The 22,284-nt window shown below is 42.9% G+C and overlaps 1 protein-coding gene across 4 annotated transcripts in view; it reads left to right on the top strand.

Moving 5' to 3' along the window:
- Positions 1 to 21,799, top strand: part of STRBP (spermatid perinuclear RNA binding protein) — an 84,201-nt gene extending 62,402 nt beyond the window's left edge. For all 4 annotated transcript variants that reach the window (XM_084650301.1, XM_084650298.1, XM_084650299.1 and 1 more), the window contains exons 10-18: positions 108 to 219; positions 2,929 to 3,021; positions 3,781 to 3,980; positions 7,050 to 7,208; positions 11,243 to 11,377; positions 12,444 to 12,584; positions 15,792 to 15,915; positions 18,463 to 18,507; positions 21,409 to 21,799. In XM_084650301.1, the coding sequence (XP_084506427.1) occupies positions 108 to 219; positions 2,929 to 3,021; positions 3,781 to 3,980; positions 7,050 to 7,208; positions 11,243 to 11,377; positions 12,444 to 12,584; positions 15,792 to 15,915; positions 18,463 to 18,507; positions 21,409 to 21,485 (1,086 nt within the window). In that variant the 3' untranslated portion in view covers positions 21,486 to 21,799. The remainder of the gene's footprint in view (positions 1 to 107; positions 220 to 2,928; positions 3,022 to 3,780; positions 3,981 to 7,049; positions 7,209 to 11,242; positions 11,378 to 12,443; positions 12,585 to 15,791; positions 15,916 to 18,462; positions 18,508 to 21,408) is intronic.
- The last annotated feature ends 485 nt before the right edge of the window (positions 21,800 to 22,284 follow it).

Genomic DNA, 22,284 nt, shown 5'->3' with positions numbered 1-22,284 from the left:
CCTTCCTCATAGGAGAGATGTTGATCCTGTGTCTAGAGTTTTAATCAGAAGTTCAGACACCTGGGCAGAGCATTGCAGTGATGTGTCTCGTTTCTGCTTTTCCCTAGCACGCGCTCAGGCTATCAGCCTTTGGTCAGATCTATAAGGTGCTTGAAATGGACCCTCTCCCATCAAATAAATCCTTTCAGAAATATTCCTGGTCAGTTACTGACAAAGAAGGTGAGTCCAGACTGTCTCTTGGGGAAATGTTGTTAAAAACACAAACCGGATGTAACCTGGGTGCTAAACTGAGTCTTTGGAACATAGCTTGGTGAAATTCTGGGTTATGTGCTGTGTGTGTCAAAGAACTTTTCTTTTTAAAAAAAAAAATGGTTATAATATTAGAGGAAAATCTATCCGCGGTCTTTAGTCACTAAATAATAGAACTTACAAAAGAACATGGAAAATATAACCGCTGCAGTGTAGCATGTGGTTTTCTTCTGATGTATGTCCTCCTTGCGGCCTGGGGAGTGAAAATAATGCATGTCTCTTATGCTAGGGGAGCAAGAACCTTTAGACAAGCCAAAATGAGCAATATTAGGTCAGTGTCCTTGCTCAGATTCACTGCAAAGAATTCCTTAGAGAAAATGGTAAAGTAAAATAAAATTGTCCTAAAAAACTATCTCTAAGCACAGTATTGTTACAGTTTTTATCTTGAACTATATTATTTTTAAAAAAAAAAGTAGATTTCCATAGTCTGAACCAGTGGTGGTCCAAATATCCAAACAATACATCAGGCAATCCTCGTAGCTCCATCTGTCTCACCCACTCTTAGACCCTGAAATGAATGTTAAGGATATTTTCTAACCAGAATTAAAATGGTGCAGTGATGTTCAATTCGGTTTTCTGGGAGGCCAAATCAGGCATTGCTCAAACCTCGGAGGGCTCTTCCAGTGTTTGCTCTCTAGTGAAAGCATGCCAATTCTTTGCCTGGCTGGAAGGGGTTAGCAGCCTGTGGTGCATGCGCTGAAGATGGCATGTTGGCTGATTTTTTTGAATGGCACACAGGGTGCTAGTCCAATTAGGGGCAGTTCATTTTCCCTTTACAATCATGCCATTTTACAAGTAAAATCTGTTCATCCAAATTTCAGCTCACCAAAAATCCTGAGTCTCTGAATGAGTAGTGTTTCCCCCAGGGTAGGGAGAAGGGAGTAGCTGCCGAAGACAGGAGCCTCCTTAATGCTACTTGAGTGTAGGGAGCTGGGAAAAAGGGGGGGCTGTGGGGGAGCTGGGAGAAACCTGGGGAGCAAGGAGTGACCCCGCCCCCGAGCCTGTCCCATCCCTGCCTCTTGCTCCCAGATCCCTGCTGTAGGGATGGCCTACTACCTGGCTCCAGTTCTCCCTACCTGATCCTAGCTGCAGTGTCCCCATGCTGACCTGCCTCTCCCCTGGGCTGGCACCTGCTGGTGTGGAGGATGCTGTGTAGCCGGAGAGGGAAAGGGATCTCCTGGCAGGGGAGCCCAGGGGCTGGAGCCCAGGAGCCAGGTAGTGGGACTGCCCTTAGAGTGGAGCCCCTAGCAGGGAGCAGGATGGAACAGCTGACGACGAGCAGGATAACCAGAACGACTTGTGGGCCAGATGTGGCCAATATGCTGCTAACTGAAGAACACTGCTGTAGAGGTTTAGATATCAGAGACTTTAGAACAGGCAGTTCGGATCAAGGTGAGTGGAACAAGCCAAAGGACTTGCTCCCTGTCATAAAGTTGCTAAAGTCCACATGAAAGATTAATTCTAAAGCATTTTTAAAAATTATTCCCCTTTTCCACTCTCTTTGGCATTTCAGTTTCACTGGTTATGTTAGCATAGTTCCTTTAGTTGGATCTGATTAATGCATTCTGTTAGACCATTTGCTCAATCCAGGCCATTTTATAATTGAGAGCTCATGTCTTTGGAGTTGAAGCATTGTCACAGAAATAATAGTTTCGTGTCACTTGATAATGGTGAGGCCAGTTCTAGCCATTTATTTTTAAAATGAGAACATTGATCCAGTGACACTATTACAGGGACTTTATTTCTATTATGGCAAATGATGGAGGTAGAGATGCTTTTTTTCCCCATCTGATGGATGCTGAGCTCAGGAGAAGTATTGACATACTGTATTCTGATAGATCTGTTGTGTATTTCAGCTGGAGGTAGCTTATCTTTAAAAACACAATGAGATTGAATGAGGAAGACAGGTTTGTTTTGTTTGTTTGTTTTTTGGTCCCGCTACTGTTGATATCTAAAATGTTAGCAGCCCTACAGTCTGGTGGGCAGGCACATTTGAGATATAAAATAATGTAAATGAAATACAATACTAAAGAGACAGTGATTTCTCTGGCACTGAGCGTTAAGATTTATTTACTGAACCAAAGCTGCCTCCAATTACAGAAACTTTTGAAGTTTGCTGAAATACAAAGTCAGTGTTGGATTTTGCTTTTCCTGGATCTCTGACTTCAGCTCCCCTAAAGAATGTTGACTTTTAAAATAAAACTTCAACTGTTGGACTTAAGAAATCTCTTGCAGAGATTTCCAGATATTTGCGATGATGATTAGAATAAATGTAACACTATCTATAGGCCTTACTATTGATATTTGAGCTGGTAAGGAAGTGGAGGTTTGAATGTGATTTGATTGGCTAATGTTGCCAAGTTCAGTACTGTGGACCTCTGCAGGCAACAGTGGAAACTTAAAGACTCCCCACATGACCTTCTGCCGCCAGTTATAAGCTAACGCTTTCTTCTATGTAGAAATATAAATTCTTTAACAATCACCTGTCAGGGTCTGTATTTATTATAAGGTTAACGTCAAAGCAGAAAGTAATGGGACTAATCAGACAGGTGCTATGGGATTGTTGCCTTGTTTTCCGCTATCTATTAAATCCATATTACAAGAAGAACTGTCTTTTAGGTGCTGGCTCCTCTGCTCTGAAAAGGCCATTTGAAGATGGATTAGGGGATGATAAAGATCCAAATAAAAAGATGAAGCGCAACTTGAGGAAAAGTAAGTGCAGCTTTTATCTGTTCTGACTTCAAGGAGCCATTGTTGGTTATAGTAGGAGCTGAGACAAAAACTTCTTGGTGTTTGTGTGGAACGGCATGTGAAATTGTGGAATGAAGTGTGTGTTCTCAATCCCACTGTGCTCAGAACTTCAAACTCCTCTGCTTCAAATTGGGTTTCAATTTCTTTGCACACATTTGACTGACTGACTGACTCACGTCACTGATGAGGTTACTCCAGCAGGTGATATTAAAACTTAGGTTGTCCAAAGAATTCGGGTATTTTATTTGTAATGTCTGGCAGCTGTCTCTCAAACAGCCTCAGACCAAGACCTCAAATATGTAGAACTGATTGTTCACATCCCACATTTGGGACAGGAGATAGGTGCTGATTCCATTGACAGATCGCCTGTATTGTATATACGAACCAGGAGTTTTTTCTGGATTATTGTGAACAAATTACTCCTGGTGCCTAGTTTCATGTGGAATCCGGCTGCAGGTAGCACTCACAGTATCGTATGACCTATGAAATTCCATATCAAGTTGTGGCAGCCAGGAAGAACATGCAGGGGAATGGTCTAAAGGGATTGAGTAGTAATGGTCATGATCCACTGGGGGAGTGAATGGCTGGAGGCTTCATTCATTCATGTTTATATAGCGCACTTAACTGCTCAGGTGGATGGTGCTTTAGAAATGCAAAATGTTTCCCTTCTCCATTTCTTTTGTTAATCTTTTTTTTCCTTCCCACCCTCTCCCATAATAGTCCTAGACAGTAAAGCAATCGATCTCATGAACGCTCTGATGAGACTGAACCAAATCAGGCCAGGGCTTCAGTATAAGCTTCTGTCGCAGTCGGGTCCAGTCCATGCCCCAGTCTTCACAATGTCTGTAGATGTTGATGGTACGACCTATGAAGCATCAGGACCTTCTAAGAAAACAGCTAAGCTCCATGTGGCAGTGAAGGTAAGGCAGAGACTTGAATATGAATTAAGTTGATAATTCCAGCCCCAGATCCTGGAAAACACAGAACGAATATGATCAGAACTATCAATGGGCAAACCCTCTAAGGAGAGGCAGTGTGGATCAAACCTGCTATCTTGAGACTTTTCAAAGTGCTCTGGCACGTCCAGATCCCATGGTGAACAGGTAAGAGGGGAAAAGTGAACTGAGCTGTCCAAGCCTCTAGAGGTCGGTGAGTGAGTATGAGTGGGTTCTGTGTTTTGGTTTTTTTGGTTGCCCTTGCTAGTTACTAGTATGATGGCTCATCCTTCCGTTGTTCCCATTCCCCTCACCTCTGCCTGTCCCTATCCTTGGGTTGTGAGCTCCTTGGAGCAGGGACCTTCTCATCTTGAGTGTTTGGAAATCACCTAGCACATCTTAGGTGCTACAGTAAATAGAGGGTGGTGAATCACAATAGTCTATCAGTATGAGGCAGCCTGAGCCATACCCCATTGTTCCCCTTTCCAGAGGCTCCGTGGGAGAAAGCTGGAGTTGGTAAAACAGTGAGACTTGAGTTGGTGTCTAGTAAATAAAAAAGGCCACCATAGTCATCCCCATATAAATTCGTAGATAGATTAGGGTCTGCTGTACTAGACATTCCCTGTGTGCATTGCTGAGGAGGGAGGAAAAGTTGTCTGCAAACTGCAAAAACAAAATGAGAATCTGAGTGCGCAGAGCTGCAATTACAAGAACAAACCCATCTGTCATTATCTGTGCTTCCTTTCATGTATTTTGAGTGAACTTCCTTTTCAGAAGGTTCATCTGGCAACTTTCAGTTTTCCTTTGATTTAGGAGTTTGAAAATCCCATTGTGCCTTTGCTTTCATGCTCAAAGCGCCCAAAAGTATTTGACAGAATGTATCATTCTGCAGGAGATGTGGCTTTGTATGTGTCCTCCCATCCCATCGTCCTTACACCTACATTTTGCCCCAATAATTATTCTCTTTTCTTAATACCATTAAGAATTCTGCCTTGAAAATCAGGATCTTATCTCTGCCCTCCTCCCGCAGGGCCCCTCTGTGGTTCCTGGCTGGAGCATCCCATAGCCCTATTTTCCCCAAATTTACCCACCCACCCTGTGAGTTATGCTTTGGAACCACCCTCTTTCAAGCTGAGGACTAGCTGGCAGGCCGGCCCTGCAGAGCCCAGCATTGCTGCTCCCTGGCAGCCCACACCCTGCTTGCTCACACACCAAGAGATTGTAGGGCTAAATTAGGATGTTTCCATTTTTAGGGTTCACTGTTTATATACTTAAAGCTCTAAATCTGTAGCTGTCTTTGACAGGCAAGTGATGGTGTTGCACCCCCGAACGGGGCGGGGAGGATTGGAGCTGTCTGTGACTGCGGTACTTGCCCCGACCAACCTTTGGGGCAGGGAAAAGGGGGCTGGAGCTGCCTGGGCCCTTTGATTGGAGGGGAATATTTATTTATGCTGTTTCCAGTTCCATGTTCAGTGTTTGGCATCCGTAGGCATGTCTGCAAGCTTTGCTTTTGAGACCAAACTTTCAGAGGGGGCCTCAGCTTGGCCTCAGAGTCCGTTCACACCTACATTTTTGTGCCCACTGAACACATCTGCATAGGCAGACCAGGGAGTCAGTCACAGAACTGCCTGACCTGCCGCATCAGTGTGCGTGATGGGGGAGAGTGCCCCCTCTCTTCTGGAGACCCCTTGGGGAAAGTGTTTGGCTGTGACAAAATCAGGTTCTGTGCTTCTCTCCTACAAAGTGGCTGATTTGAAAGCAGCCTGGGGACAGCCCAGGAGGTTTGAAGTACTTCATGTTCCTGTCCAGATAAAATAGCCAATTACTCCCTTACATCTCCATTATCCTGGGTCTCCTTTACTGATTCACTGCCAGGCACACCTCAGATCAGGCCACCCCTACAGCACTGAGAGGGAGGTGCATCTTTGGTTATGTTTGTCAGCTGATGTTCTTGGACCAGCTGCAGATGGGAAGCCTTTTCAGTCCTAGATTCCAGCCGTGCTGTGTTCGAGCCAAGATTTTTATCTTTAGGCTGCACGTTACCATTTGCTTAGGGTTACCATATTTCAGGTTCCCAAAAACCTGAACACTGCAGGGGGAGGGAAATACAGTTGGGGGTGCTGGAGGGCGTACTTGTGGCAGGGGGTACTCACTGGAGGTGGGGGGCAGCGTCGTTCCCTGTCACAAAAGCAGGGCCCAGCCGTAAGTCAGTGCCCAGGGCACCAGCCCAGGATGCTGCGACAGTCATCGGTCAGCGCCTCCCTGCAGGATCACTTCCCCAAGGCTGAGAGCTGGGGCCTGGGTGAGCAGGATCTGGCAGCTCTGACTTGCAGGGGAATGGTCCCATCGGGAGTCTTTCTGAGCTGCAGCTTGTCTGCTCTGCAAATGTTGCCTGTTGTTTGAAAACCCTACCTGGACAGAGAAGAAAGCAGGCTCAAAAAAAAGAGGTTCTGTCTGGGAAAACCCAGGCATACGGTAACTCCTGCATTTGTTGCCACCTTGGAAACTGAAAACAGTTAACATCTGGGCTTGATGCTACATGTGTAGCATCCTATATTGCAGATGGCCTGGTGCCTCAGTTCCTATGAGACGCTTTGTCCTTGCTCTGCAAACTTGTATATGCTGAGCTCAAAGGAACTTAAGATGCAAAACAGAATGTCTTGGTCACGCTGTCAAGTAGTATTACATAGTGGATGTGGTCTAACTGGAGTTGTAAATAGTAAACTACTTTGCATATAGATCCTGTATTTTATAGGTTGAATTTTAATCCCATATTATACATGGGAACCTCCGTTTGGAAAATGGTATTTATGAACTGCTGGTGCATTTGACACTGGAAACTCTCCATTATATTTTGCAGCTTAGGAAGGGTGGGGCCCATTTTCCCATTAGTACTTGATTTTTGCTGTTTTTAACTGGGTGAAAAATGAACTTCAAAGTGAGTTACCTCGTGAAGTGTATGTGGCCTTTTTACTGCTGTATAATCAATCAGCCTTGCATTCACTTCCAAACCCCAAACTGGTTTTACATCTTGTTTAATGTCGTTTGGTATAGGTATTACAAGCAATGGGCTACCCAACTGGCTTTGATGCAGATATTGAGTGCATGAGCTCTGATGAAAAATCAGATACCGAAGGCAAAAATGAGACTGTCTCTTCAAACTCGAGCAATAATACTGGAAATTCTACAATTGACACCTCCTCTACCTTGGAGGTGGGTATTCACTGGAAAACACAGTGACAGAGCGCTTTCCATGAGGACAATGGTCTTGTGTAGTTAAGGCACTGGATTGGGAATCAAGAGAGCAGGTTTCAATTCCCATCTCTGCCACAGACTGCCAGTGAGACCATGGGCAAATCCCTTCCATCTCTCTGTGCCTCTGTTCCTGAGCCATAACGTGAGGATCTTTCTCTCTCTCTCTCTCTCTCTCGTCATATTTAGACTGTGAGCTCTTTAGGGTAAGACAGTCTTACTATGCACCTAGGACGCTGAGGCCTCAATCTTGGCACACTTGTAAGACAAATAAGTAACAAGTGTAATGTTTTTCTATTTTATAACATAATTCATTGTTTGGAGCTGTTTTTATATTAAAAGTACCTATAGATTGGTAGAAGTGCAGAAAAGTAACAAACTGAATAGGGATGCATTTAAATAATGTGAAAGGCATTATCATGTCTTTAAATGTGTATTTATGAATTGACTAGAAAAATGCTACAGTCTAAAGTTACGCTAGCTTAATTTTGGGACTTGTAGCTTAATTAAGGAACTCTAAAGAGCAAATTGTGCTTCTATTTTCCCACTGAATTTGTGGGAAATGTAGTATTCCCTGAAGGACCAAATGCCTTAACTTGACCACTCTATGCTGAATGTTTCCAAGAGTCCAGTTGAAAGGGGTCTGCAGTATGTTATTAATTAAATATTTTCTTAAACCATTTCCAATATTTACATAGTTGTCATGAGCTGACAAACCAAGCAATTCAGAGTTCTCTCTTAGGGTGTGTCTGTACTGCGATTAAAAACCTACGGGCGCAGAGTCTCGGGTCAGTTGACTCAGGCTTGTGGGGCTTGGGCCTCAGTGTAGATATTTGGGCTCAGGCTGGAGCCCACGCTCTGAGACCCAATGAGCCCGGGCCCAAGTGTCTACACTGCAATTTTATAGCCCCGTAAACTAAGTCCACTGTCCCTGGCCAGCCGCAGCCATGCCGTGGGCCTTTTATTGCAGTGTAGACATACTCTTAGACTCTATTCTCCCCATCTCCATTTGTACCACCATTCTTCATAATCATCCCGAGGAATTCTAGAAGCGTGTTTGTGTTAAGCGTGGAAGCGAGAGCTTTAATTTGAATTTTCATTGCTGTAGCTGATACCTTTGTGATGCACTCAGGAGGTTGTGCAGATAAATAGATATAGAATTTTGCCTTATTTTTAGATATAATGCTCCTTTCAAATGTAAGTGCTTTTTTGCTATACATATAAATTTAAGTAATCTGCCTGCTCTATAGATGCTTTTCAGTACATTGAAATGTGGATTTCTTCATAACTTAACCAATTTAGATAATGTGACTTCAAACTTAGAGCCAGACTATGTATAATCACTAAGGCTGAGATTTTGTCAGTTATTTTTAGTGAAAGTCACGGACAGGTCATGGGCAATAAACAATAAATCGCAAAAGCCCGAGGTGCCCCTCCCAGGTGATGAAGTCTTGGAGGACATGTAAAATCCCGGACTTCTGTGACCAACTCATAGCCTTAATAATCATTGTGAGCCAAGGTGCCTAGCGTAGCCCTCACTGGAAATGCCAAGGTCAGGGCAGGTTGCAAAAAGGAGAGCAGATACTCCCAAGACTGTAGGTAACACTGAAGTTCTACTCCCCAACCAGTCACAAACTGCTTCTGATCCCCACCCTGGTTACCAAGAAGAAGAAGGGGGGGGGGGGAAAAACCACACAGCCCCTTTATTGCATTCCAGTTTCAGACTCCCAATCAGCACCTAGGTGCAGTAAGGTGAGAAGTTATTTTAAAAATTCTGCTCACTATACAAAATGTTCTTCTGACCCCAAAGGGCCAGCCACATTGACAGGTCATAGAGTAGCAGCCGTGTTAGTCTGTATCCGCAAAAAGAAAAGGAGGACTTGTGGCACCTTAGAGACTAACAAATTTATTGGAGCATTAAATATAAATAAATTTGTTAGTCTCTAAGGTGCCACAAGTCCTCCTTTTCTTATTCCCAGGTCAGTATTAGGTTGGATCTTTCCCAAAATCCCATGCTGCCAGCCAATCCTTTGGCATCTAAAACTACAGGTTTACTATGAAGAAAAAAGGACAAGAAGAGTTGTTAAATGATAAAACAATTACATACATACATGGACTCTGAAGTCTTTGTATCAGGTTCTTAGCAGTGTTGGTGAGTTTGCTGGCTTGAAAGTCCCTCTGGAATACATCCACAGCTTGGATGGGTCATTCAGTCCTTTGTTCAGAGCTTCAGTTTGTAGAAAAGTTACTCCAGAAGTAAGAAGCAGGAATGAAGAAAAAATGGAGAAGATGCAGCTGCCTTTTATAGTCTTTTGCCATGCGGCTTGTCTTTCCTTTGTTTCAAACACAAGCTGCCCAGCACATCCCCTGGAGTGCCTTAGAGTTCTGTCCATAGGCATGCCCCTGCATGCCTTGCTGAGTCATAAGATGTAGCCCTGACCCTTTCAATGAGTTCAGTGTATAGTTGATGTCCCTGGATGAGCCATCAAGCAGGCTGGGCAGTGTTGATGCCAATCTGTCTGGGGATGTCACCCTGATGCACAGCACAAGTTCGGAAATACGGATATACCCTAAATATCTATAACTTACAACACAAAGATAATACAAACATATAAACAAGATTACCGTATCTAGTGAATTATAACTTTTCCGATGATACCTTACATGGTATATCTAGTAAGGTTCATTGCACTTTTATAATATTGGTATCAACAATATTATAAAATGTCTCCCATATTCCATACAGCATCACAATCATATAAGCCTTTTTAACCCTGTTTTAAAAAGAACTAGAATCATTTAGATGGTTTTTAACTAAAGGCAAATCGTAACTGTTTTTCATGTAAAAAGTTAGAAATGTTTGCAAGGGCTAAGGTTTTCAAAAGTGACTCAGGATTTTGGGTGCCTAAATTGAGATGCCTTAAAGGGACCTTATTTTCAGAGGGCAGGTGCCTCGAGTTGGGTACTTGACACTTCTGAAAATCTTGGCCTGGCTCTTCTAATTTTCTTTGTTCTTCTCACTTTTCAGTATCTGCTTTGGTGCCTCCAGCACAGCAGACTATAATGCAGTCTGCTATGCTGGTGTACTGGCTCTTTGTGTCTGTATTTCTAACCCAAGATAACAGCTATATCTACTAAAAGAAAAGGAGGACTTGAGGCACCTTAGAGACTAACCGATTTATTTGAGCATAAGCTTTCGTGAGCTACATCTACATCCGATGAAGTGAGCTGTAGCTCACGAAAGCTCATGCTCAAATAAATCAATTAATCTCTAAGGTGCAACAAGTCCTCCTTTTCTTTTTGCGAATACAGACTAACACGGCTGTTACTCTGAAACCAGCTATATCTACTGTGATGTGTGACCTACACTCTGTGGTTTCCCCAGTCAGAGATTGGAAGTGCCAAAGGGATGGTTAGATGAGGCAGTAGAGATGTGTGGAGCTGGGAAAGCCAGTCCCCTTCTGTTTAGTAGCAGAGAGTTGCTTTCAAGAAACTTGACACCTTGACGGTCTGTCCTTCAGCCTGGGTGCCCTTTGAGTCTAGGCTCCCGGGGCAGCCAGCAGCATGACGCTCCGTGCTGCGATGTGAAGGTAATCGCAATTGGTCATGGAGACACCGACTGCCTGGCTAGCTGCCTGCTGCGCTTGAAAATGAGCGGGTGGCAGTATTTTATTTTATTTTATTTTTTAAATGGTTCATCCCTCCGCTTTCCTTGGGGGCGGGGCTTCATATCTGCTGTTCTGGTGCAGCAGGTTGTGCTGAAGCTCTGACAACGCTGTGTCTCTGTTGCTGGTCCGTCCCTAGAGAGCCTGCTAAGGCGGATGTATCAGGAAGAACTGGCTGTTGCAGAAACACAAAAGGAAGATGATTAATACTGGCGTTTTCCAGGTGGGCAGCCAGACTGTCCAGGTGGGCAGCTGTTATAGGCAGACATGCTGTAGATGTGTGTCTGCCATTCAGAGTTGTTACGGTTATAATATATCTTGTCTCTGTAGGTAAGAACTCAGGGCCCTATCCTCACAGCAAGTGGCAAAAACCCAGTGATGGAGCTAAATGAAAAAAGAAGAGGTCTTAAGTATGAGCTCATCTCTGAGACAGGTGGGAGCCATGATAAGCGCTTTGTAATGGAGGTGAGTGAAGCAGTGCTCGGAAATCTGCAGGTGGTTTTGCTGACCGTGCTTCAGTCCTCTTGGTAGCTTTCATTTGCCACTTAATGTTATTCCAGAGCCTTACTGTTCGTTCTCTTCCACAAGAGGGATGGTAACCTTTTCAGGTTCCTGTATCTCCCAGTGCCAGGATGACTGTGGAGATGGCAGGGGAATGTTCTCTTTGCCCTAGGTAATTCAGCAAGGAGGATTTGGTTATGAAAGCCCCTAAACACATCACATCCCTGCCCTGCCATGGGGAGAGGGCAGCTGAGTAACGAAAACCACTACCCACTGTGTGTCATGGATGGGTCCTGGCAGCCCTGTATGGGTGCCCTGATTTGATCCTCTTGTTGCCAGCCTAGCAGGAGTTAGGAATGATGTAACAGAGAGAGCCCATTCAGTCTCTGGCTCATTTTACTCTGCAGCAGCAGGTTCTTGGGCTGACATAGAATCAGCATTGATGGTCTCTAAAGAGAGTACAAGGTAGCTCTCTTTAGCCAAAGGGTAGCCATAATGCAGGTTCTTGAAGATGATGGAGGTGCAAAGCTGATTGATTAGGGTTGTAGGTGCCCCAAAAATGTTGTGGGGTTTGGGGATCATTTAAAAGTATAATTTTGGGTGAGATATAAAGCTAAGGTCCTGCTCACCAAAGACTTCATGGCAACCTTCCCAAATACCAGCGAGTTAATCCCTGCCAAATTCCATCCCAAGTAAATGTATTTTACCTCTTTAAATTCCCCGTTCAGTTTCAAGTTGATATGGGATTCCTAACTTCTGTCCTGTTAATCAGCTGTATTTCAGAAGTGGTTAGTGGCTCAAGTGGTCACTACCTATCACATGGAGCTACTGGGTTTAATTAGCTCTCGATTGTGGAGTGCTTTGAACTCACTGGAGGAAATACAAGTTAGTTTCACCCATAACTGGACTTACTTGTTGTTGAAGTTTTTTTTATAAATGACTCATGATTCTAGCTGGGATCTGGTTGTAAATATGAGTTGTCGTTCCCACCAGGAAAAGTACTGGCTCTAAATTAACCTCTTGGCTTTAGGTAGAAGTAGATGGGCAGAAGTTCAGAGGCGCAGGTCCAAATAAGAAGGTGGCAAAAGCGAGCGCTGCTTTAGCAGCACTTGAGAAACTCTTTTCTGGGCCTAATGCAGCCAACAATAAGAAAAAGAAGATTCTCCCTCAGGTAAGAATCCCCAGTTGCCTTGTATAGTTAGCACCATTACCTATGTCAGCACCGCCCTGGGGTAGCATTAGATAATGGTGGCTGCAGAGGGGCACATGACTTCAGTCTGTTTTTCAGCAGGTCCATTGGAAGCATTGTCTTTTGGTTTTATTACTCTGTTGTTGTTAATTTGTTAATTGGACTGAGAGGCCTGAGCTGATGTGAGGGCCTCGGTGTGTTAGGGCTGTACAAAGACACAGAACAGTCTATGCCCCAAAGTGCTTACCGTCTTACATAAAGAAGACAGAGAGAGGGGAAGTGACTTTGCCCAAGGTCACACAGTTGGTCAGGGCTGGAGTCGGTTATAGAACTCAGGTCTCCTGAGTTCAAGTCCAGTGCAATAGCCCAGGCTGCACTACGTCTCTGATCGTAACAGAGGCAGACTTAAAGAATATCTTGTTTATAGCCTGGTGATAGACACAACCGCCAGCTTCTAGACTAAGTTGAATTTTGAGCCTAAACTGTTTGAGGGGTATCCCTTTTCAAATGCAGCATTTCACTGGATGAGGAGGATTTGTTTTATAAAAACTTCACTTCAATCTTCTTTTTATATTAGATGCTGATAATTCAAATAATTAAAAAGGTTACTGAGAGCCACAGTGATCTGTCCATTCTGTTATCAGTGTACTTCTTCCAGAGAGCCCCACACAGAAAAAGTCCTAACAGTTACAGCTTTGATCTGCATTGTGCAGATTAACTAGAATTAGGATTTCTTTTCCAGTCTTTGCAAAAATGAATTTTGTTCCATCCTGCTGCAGCATAAAATATAGTCAGAGAAATTATCAGCCACGTGTATTCGTTAAGTTCTGTACCTAACAATTATGTTTATAGAATTCTCCTGGGCGCACTGAGACCTCTAGTTCCTGCATCATGGAAGTTCTTCAGCTTCCATTATTATTTTAAAATCCAGTTCCTGAAGAATGTTATTCCACACACAGATGGCAGTTAAGAATATGACTCTGATTTTTAGTCATATTCTGCTCTTATTTCTTTGCAATAAGCCATGTTAATACTGCTCTTCTAAAGCTCTCTGATCCGCTACATGCGGTTGCCGGTTAGCCTGCAGCTGCTGAGTATGCTTGGGGAACGATGCGGTTTGATGCACACATGTAGACTCTCTCCCTTTATTTAAAAAGAAGGAAAAATCAGAGTGTCTAAAGGAGATTTGGCCAGCGCAGTCTAGGGTTAGAACAACAGAGCTGTCTACACAAGTGTAGCTATTGTGCACTTTGAGAAGAAAAAATTAAGAAATGGCGTTTACTGAGTAGGATAAGCAGCCGGAGCCAGAAGGTAATTAAGGAATAAGATAATTATAACAAAATGAAAAGAGAGAAGGCAAGGGATTTATTCAGACATGTAAGAGGGGAATAGATCTTACAGTGGGCCAGAAAATAAAAATTAAGTAGGAAGGATGTATTCTTAACACTAGACACTCAGCATTTAAAAAGGATAGGATCCTAATAGCCAGGTATGAAAATGGCCCATTACATTAAGTACATAAAAGGTTGTTACAAGATGGGTGGAGAAAAATTGTTCTCCTTAACCTGTGAGGATACAAGAAGCAACGGGCTTCAATTGCAGCAAGGGCGGTTTAGGTTGGACATTAGGAAAAACTTCCTGTCAGGGTAGTAAAGCAATTAATCCCAGTGTTGAGGGAGATTGTGGAATCTCCATCACTGGAGATTTGTAAGAACAGGTTAGACAAACACCTGTCAGGGATGAGTGCAGGGTATTGGAGCAGATGACCTCTCGAGGTCACTTCCAGTCCTATGATTCTATGCAAATCTATCTCCATGTGAGGACATGGGAAAAGATCTATCAGATTGAATGGATACTGCTCATACTAGCCCAAAGGAAGTGTAACTCTGTGTTTCAAGTTTAATTCCTATCGAACGAGTCTAACTGTAAGCAGCCAAGATTCCTAAAAGTCAAAATCAGTGACCAAATTTTGAAATGTGCCAGTCATCTGACAGTTGCCAACCCAACCTACAGGAGCTGAGTGGCCAACACTTCTGAAAATCTGGCAACCCAGTTTAATGATGCCTAAGGGCTCGTCTACACAAACAATTAGTGGCAAGCTGAGGTGTGAATCTACCCTGAACTAGCTGGCCACAGACTAACTCTCATACATTGTTAGCCTAGTCCTTTTTGAAATGGGACCAGATCAGCATGTATTAGCTGTTAATGTGCATCAGCAGGGGGTCCACACGGACACTTAGTGCATGGCAAGCTGTTGCAGGGTAGATTTACAGCCCTGCTTGCCGTGAACTAAACGTTGTGTAGAAGCCCTAAGCGTGACTTTAGGAGCATAAGGATAGGTTGGTATTTTTGAAAAATCTTACCCAGGCTTTTTTGCTTCATTTGGGGTAGAATCCTGGTCCTCTTGAAGTTAATAAGGCTGAGATTTCACCTTTGATGTGTTACAGGGAAATATTACAATAAAAATGCCAATGCTTCTGTCCTCTCTCTCTCTCTCTCCCCTCTCTCCTCCTTCCCTCCCGCTCCCCCCCGCCTGGCTCGCCCCAACTTGACTGCTCCAGCTCTTAGCTCAGCACTTTGTGGGGGAGGCAAGCCAGAGCAAGCCAGAGAGGAGAGGTGGGAAGAAATAGGGTCAATATCCTCCCCCTCTCCTCTGGGCCACGTCACTCTCTCAAAAAGCGTCCAGGATTTCTGACGATGTAACAAATCCAGCTTTGCAGCAGGGACCCCACATCCCTGCAGCTCCCTATAGGCAAGTGAGGTGGAGATCAGTAGCAGAGTGTAGGGGCACATTGGTGCCCTATCAGAGTCACATCGCACATGTGAGAAAAAGATAGCCCATCCCTGCCCCAAAGAGCTTTCCGGCTAAGTAAGAGAGCTGATTACTGTGGCGTTGGAATGAAACAAAGATGCCCGTTGGCACAGCTGCCAATGTTCCGTTCATTCTGTCCAGGGAAGGGGATTCTGTAAATGGAGAACTAGTGAGCTCACGTATAGGTCTGTTCCACAGTCCCCAACTCTGCACAGCTACGCTTCAGAATGGAATGAGTGAGTGTGTATTGCCTTTAAGAAGCCTGGCAGGTTGAATATAGCATTAGAGGTAATTCATACAGATCATTTAGCTGGATTTAACATGGATTGCCTTGTGTATCATGTTCTGAATCATGCCATTTTTATTATTCCGCACAGGCTAAAGGAGTTGTAAATACAGCTGTGTCTGCAGCAGTCCAGGTTGCTCGAGGCAGAGGTCGAGGCGCTTTAACACGAGGGGCATTTGTTGGGGCAGCCGCTGCTACTGGATACATAACACCAGGTACGTCATAGCACTAACAGCTAAGGGTCTGTCGAGCCCAACTGTCCGTGGATGAACTCTGGCTGCTGATGTTCACCTCTCTATGGGTCAGACTCATCCATGCTGGTGACCTGTTTAGTTTTGTAGCATTTGAGAAGAGCCATAGGGGGAAATGCATAGGGGTTTAAATAAAGGGAAAAGTCAGAGAGTCTGTAAAGCTGGAAATGTATCTCGCTTGCGGTTTATTGTGCATGGAAGATGAGCACATCGCTATCCAGCTCTTTCCCTGGGGCTTTGTAATTCTGATATCTGCCTTTCTCATAACTCTCACCATGGCATGATTCCCACAACTCTGTGCCTGGTTGTAAAGTCTCCTGGAAGATGCCTGTTAGTATTACGATTGGCCTTACCAAGGGTTTCTCATTCTAGATAATGCTACAGGATTATCCTTAATAAGAGCAGAGGGGTATTGTTTGTGCATGCAAAATGAAAGTACTGTCCTGTGCGCGTTGCTTCCCATGAGGAGTGCTTTGCCACCTGATGAATCTCCTCTAGGAGCAGTCTGAGTCACAGTAAGAGAGACCCTTCAGCCCTCTTGGGGAACGGTTATTGGAATGGAACTTGCTGCCGTACTGGAATGCGTTCCAGAGTCGCAAACTGTGGGGATTATGCTGGCAGATTTGGAAGTCATTGTGCTCTCGGGAGCACCCTGCACAATCTGGGGCTGTGAGCAGAGATGTCTATTAACAGCTGTCATGTTGGGAGAAATGAAAGAAGGAAATTCACATTCATATTCTGACTGATGATGCTGTGTAATGTTGGCTGCGTTGCTTTGAGCAGCAAAACTGCAGGTCCAAATTAAAAGGCTTTTTGGTTCCCATTTATACTTGGGCCCCTTCACGCAGAATTCACATAGCTGGTCAGGCTGTTTTAGGGTTGATTCCCATTGGCAGGTTAGCAGCCCCAATAAACAAAACTGTAGCTACAGAGACAATGAAGTGCATAGCAACTTCTGGGTTTCCTCTATATTTCGCTTCACCTAAAACACTGTATCTCACCTGATGGGTGTCAACACCCGGGGAGCAGGTGGTCGTGAGGCACTGAAAATCATACTACAATCTAAAACAAAGAAAATCTTGCTCCCACATTCCCTGCATACTGTTATCCTTCAAGGTCAGGTATTCTCTGTGAACCTCTTCTGCTACACAAACCAATTACGTAGGGTTATCATTGTCTATTCATTTTATGGCGTGGAATCACGAAAATTTGAGTTTGAATAAGGGGTTGCCAATCTGAAGAGGTTGAACCACACTGGTGTAGAAGATAATGTGCAGGAGTTGGGGGTGGGAGGGGGAATCGCCTCCATTTTTCTGTGTATTTTATTTTATTCTTTGGTCTCTATGCCTCCAAAGTTCCATGGCCAACGTTCACTTAGCTTCCAAAGAGTAAACCCCTGATCGTTAGTGCTCAAGGTTCTTTAGGATATAGTATAGATTCTAATTTGCACCCTTCATCAGTTCCCAGACGTTAATAGTGCAGCCTGTAGTTGGATATATTTACCTCCCGGCACCATCAGCAATGTGGTGCCTTCATTGTTCCTGTATATTGATGTAACCATAAATATTAAAAACCAGTAATTCATTTTTAATGGCCTTGAACATTGTTTCTGAAACTGCTTTTCTGCCTGAGGAGTCGTTTGAGACATTGTAACCTGTTAGAGGCACAGTCCTTGCCAGCATGGAATTCTTCCAGAAATCGGTTTAATTTCCCAGCCATCATACTTGTTAAGCATTTATTTCTCTTGGCCTACGTACCTTTTTCCTCTTCAGCCTTCCCCACCCCAACCTAACCTCCCTCAAAAAAAGCTTTACCAGACATGAATGGTACTAAGTCTTAATGAAATAACAAGCAGTAATAACCAAGAACAATGCTGTCACCATTCCTTTTTATTCAGCAACTGAATGTATCCTCTAACTTTGCATGCCTCCTATCCCCATGATGGTTTGGTTTATTTTTTTAAGCTGCCATCAGTGCCTACTTACTATCCAGCCATTCAGATGTCTTTTGTGGAATAAGTTTGGACTCTGCGGAAACCAAATGCCAGTGTTCTTAGTCACCAAAAATATCTGCTGCTGATTTGGACCTTTACCACAGGCCTCCAGGTTTCCCTTTTCCTAACTGGGGGATTGAGGACAATGACTATTTTATGCATTAAGTCATATCAGTATTTTATTAAGAGAGTCTGTAAACTGGGCCTTGCCAACTCTTGCAGTGCGACCGTATTGACTGGAAAGTTTCAACCAAGAGAAAATATTAAGGAAAATAGAAAGAAAGGTGGAGCTTCACTCTTCTATGCTGAAGCTTCCAAAAAACGCGGAAGATGGCTTGTTTGTTTTTTTGCAGCCAGAATCTGGAATGATTACATCCAAATGTGGCTTAAGTATTTTAACGTAACTGGGAATGGATTTTCTGTTTTGTGTATGGCTCGTGTATTAAGTTTGCGACCTTTGATGATTCTTCATATGTTGGGGGGAATAAAGCCAAATGCTTGTTCTGTTTGTATTGTAGGCTATGGGGCACCTTATGGGTACAGCCCAGCTGCGCCAGCCTATGGTATGTATGAACTATTAATTAACTGCACTAGAAACAGTATTGAAACTATCATGGCAGTCCAAAAATAGAGATTGCCCTAGAGTTTGCAAGTGTGATCCAAGAAAATCAGAGCTCACTTTAAATATGACAATGAGGACATTTTAAATTGATGCCATAACCTTGTGGTTCTTGTTTTGGTTGGAGTAGCTTTTTGCCTATGCTTTGCCTGATTGTGGAAGGACTGCTTGTTCTAACTGCCTGTTCCCTTTCATAGTGAAATTGAATATTTTAAAGTAGTTCTCCTACTTTTTACAGCCAACTTGTGCTCCATTCAAAGAATACCTAAGGGCCAAATCTAACATCCTTGAATATTACTCTAATGCCCCTTGGCTAAACACTGGTAAAATGATAGTCCGTAAGTTAGACTTGTGGGCATTTCCTCTTATTGCAATCAGTTGTTTGAAATGCCCACTGCCACAGACATCTCATAACCAGTCCAGACACATTTTATGTAGTTGCAGGCTAAATACTGCTGTTTGGGTCAAGCCAACTGAGTTTCTGTAGGTTACTTAGAGAGCTGTAGCTCACGAAAGCTTATGCTCTAATAAATTGGTTAGTCTCTAAGATGCCACAAGTACTCCTTTTCTTTTTTCCAGCCTGCTAAGGCACCATAACTTGCACTGCCCCTTTCTGCTAAGAAACCCAGTGAAATCTAAGACGGCAGTGCAATATATTTCATATGAACTAAAATAAACGTAGGGCCTCTCTCATAGCTCTAGAGTACTTTCTCCTGCCCACCCCCCAGCTTTTTTAAATACTAGATGAATAAAGCCTATTTATCTCCAACTGGCCTTTTGGTTACTTTGAATGAGGTTTATGTGGCAATGGGGGCAAAACAGTTTGGAGTCAGTGATATGTTCCGACACGCGAGAGTAAAGCAAGGCGCTGTCTCTCAGAACCAGTTCTGATCTTCTGTATGTACAGAACCCGTCTTCTATACCTTGGTAAAATTCTGTAGCTCTCAAATGGCAAAACCACCTGAGTAAGCTCCAGCAGCCTTTTTTTATTTTTCAAAGGGGAAACCTAATCCTCACTGAACCAACCATTCCTGTGCTGCGTTATTTTCCTAATGCTTGCTTCCATATCGAATCTGAATGAAATTGGTGGCTAACAGTAACTCCACCTGATAACACGACAGGTGTAGAAACCTTATCTGACCAGGGAAATATTGTGGAACTGGGTCACTTGATTTCTACACCTTGGGAAGGAACTGTTGCCATTCCATGATGCACGCTATAAATACAGCTATAGCCTCCTCTGCTGTGCCCTGATGATGACAATGCTCCGGCTCTAGTATGGGTGGTGTCTAGGAGTATCTGCCACGCAGGACTAGCTGCTGCTATTCTGTGCTTCCTTCTGTGGAGCAGGGCAAGGGACTTGGCCAGTGAGGTGCCTTTACTCAGATAAGGAATTTCCTCTGATTTAAAGCAGCTTTTATTACCTTCGTAGAAAGATACGAATTGGCCATCTGTTTTCACAGTGCAGCAGGTGATACTAGCATTTCCCATAAAGCATATTCTGTATTCTTGATTATCTTTCTTGCACTGTTACTAATAACAAAGGGAACCTCTACCCGCTCACCCAGCAGGAAATTAACATATTTAGTTTAGGACCTGTTTCATCAGTGGCTTTTTTTTAACAATCCCTTTTGCACCTTTCAACTTTGTATGAAACATTAAGAAGTGGGTATTGAATATGACCCTGGGATGGTCTAAGATGGCTGATACTTGACTATCGGCATCTCTCATTGGCGGATAGGTTATGTATAAGATTATGGGGTGAAGTCCTGGCCCCAGTGAAGTAAGTGGTAAAACTCTCATTGACTTCAGCGGGGCTGGGAGTTTTACCTACAATCCTTTTTTCCTCTTGGTTTGTTTTTTCCTTCCCCTCCATCTTCAAATGACATCTGTGTTGGAGCCTGAATTGTAATCGCTTAGATATTTACGTGTGGCATATCGCTGACTTCAAAGTCTTGTGAAATCTGCTGCCCCCATTTTTCGCATAAAGAGTTTTTCTGTTTTAATGTCTTATTGTGATGCAAAGTACTGAAATAATGCTTTTCTGGCTGTAAGGTAAATATGTCTCTTTGCCTTTGTAAGCTGTTGCATGTTGGGAAGTTTCACTCTGATCATCTGGTGCTCTGGAATACCTGCTGTTGCTGCTTTGTGATTTCTAAATGGATATGTAGGTTAAATATTAGAATTTAAATAGGAACCATTTAAAAAAAGTATTTAAGTATGCAGAAGTTTGTGAGGCCACAAGAACGCTATAATAATTCTGAGATTAGGCAGATATTAATCTTTCCAGATTTGCCACTTCAGTACAATATGAATAAATGCAGAAAGTCTAAATGGATATAGAACTTGATTGAGTTATCAGTGCCTGGGTTGGACAGATACAAAGGGAGGTTTGTCAAACCTGTGCTGTGCCACTTATTAAAGAACGTCCGGTTATGCACAGCAGCATTTACTGTCTCAAATCTTTGCAGTTGTAGCTGGCCTGTCGAATTACTTCAGGACACTGAACAAGATAGATTATCCCCACTATCGTCACAAGAATGTAAATTAACTTTCCAAATCCAGTCTGGTTCAGTGTAACATAGTACTGACTACTTCTGGAACATATTGCTCATGCTAAATTAATAAACATCAGAACGATAATAAAATCTAATATGTTCTATTAAAACTCCTGTTTAAAGCATTACAAAATGTTGAAATGTCTTGCTTATGGGGTTCAATGTCCTCAAAACTCATTGACTGACTCATCTGGAAAGGGTTAATGAGAACATTACTGTAAGCTTTTACTTGACTTTATTGGATCATTGAACTTATTTGGAGTCCTCTCCGTTTCTTCTCTCTGTAGGTATACCCAAGAGAATGGTTCTGTTACCAGTTATGAAATTCCCAACATATCCTGTTCCCCACTACTCATTCTTTTAGCAAATGGCAGAAGCTAATTCCTATTGATTGAACAACACAGTACAGTACAGAATGTTAGAAGAAAAAAAGCCTTTTTATCCTGTTTTCTTTGAACACATACTTGAGCAAAGTCATTTGTAAAGAAACATCTTTTCCTACTTTTTGATTTTAACAAAATGCAAATTTAGTTCTCTAAAACTTGAAAAAAAAATGTTCTGTGAAATGTTACCTCATTTTCAAATAACTTATACCAGCCTTCTGTTATAGGGAAGAACTAGAAGCTTAAACCTTACGTTTTAAATGAAGTATCCGATTATGTAAAATTAAATTTGTGAAGGATGTATAGAATATAAAACACTGATCACAAATAAACTGTTTTGTCGTAACACAGAGTACTGCCTGTTTCCTAATGCAGTCATACAGAAACTCAGTTAATGACCTGTATTTGTTGTAGGACTACTTAAGTCAGAGTGTAGTTATTTTAAAAAAAACAAACCAGTAACACAATAGAAACTTCTCAATTAAAATTTAACTTTGAAAATATTAAGGTGAATAAAGCTAGTAAAATATGGGTTTAAGTATTGTCTTAGCTTATTATTTTTGATATATCTTAGCATCAGTACCTTGAAAGGATTCCCTTAGCATCTTTAAAACCAAGGAAATTAGCATATCATAAGGCTCAGTAACGTAGACCCTGTCTTCGTTTTCCAAGAAGCCTCTTCATTTGTATGCAAAATGCTGAAAAAGAAAACAAAGGGAATTATTAACACTAGTTGGTCTCTTTGTATTCAGTTATATTTTGTGAAACCTGTGTTAAACA

This window comes from Lepidochelys olivacea (assembly GCF_965140295.1).
Source record: "Lepidochelys olivacea isolate rLepOli2 genome assembly, chromosome: 16".
In the NCBI taxonomy this organism is placed as follows: domain Eukaryota; kingdom Metazoa; phylum Chordata; order Testudines; family Cheloniidae; genus Lepidochelys; species Lepidochelys olivacea.
The sequence above is the reverse complement of the archived record's forward strand: the minus strand, read 5'-3'. Positions and strand labels throughout refer to the sequence as shown.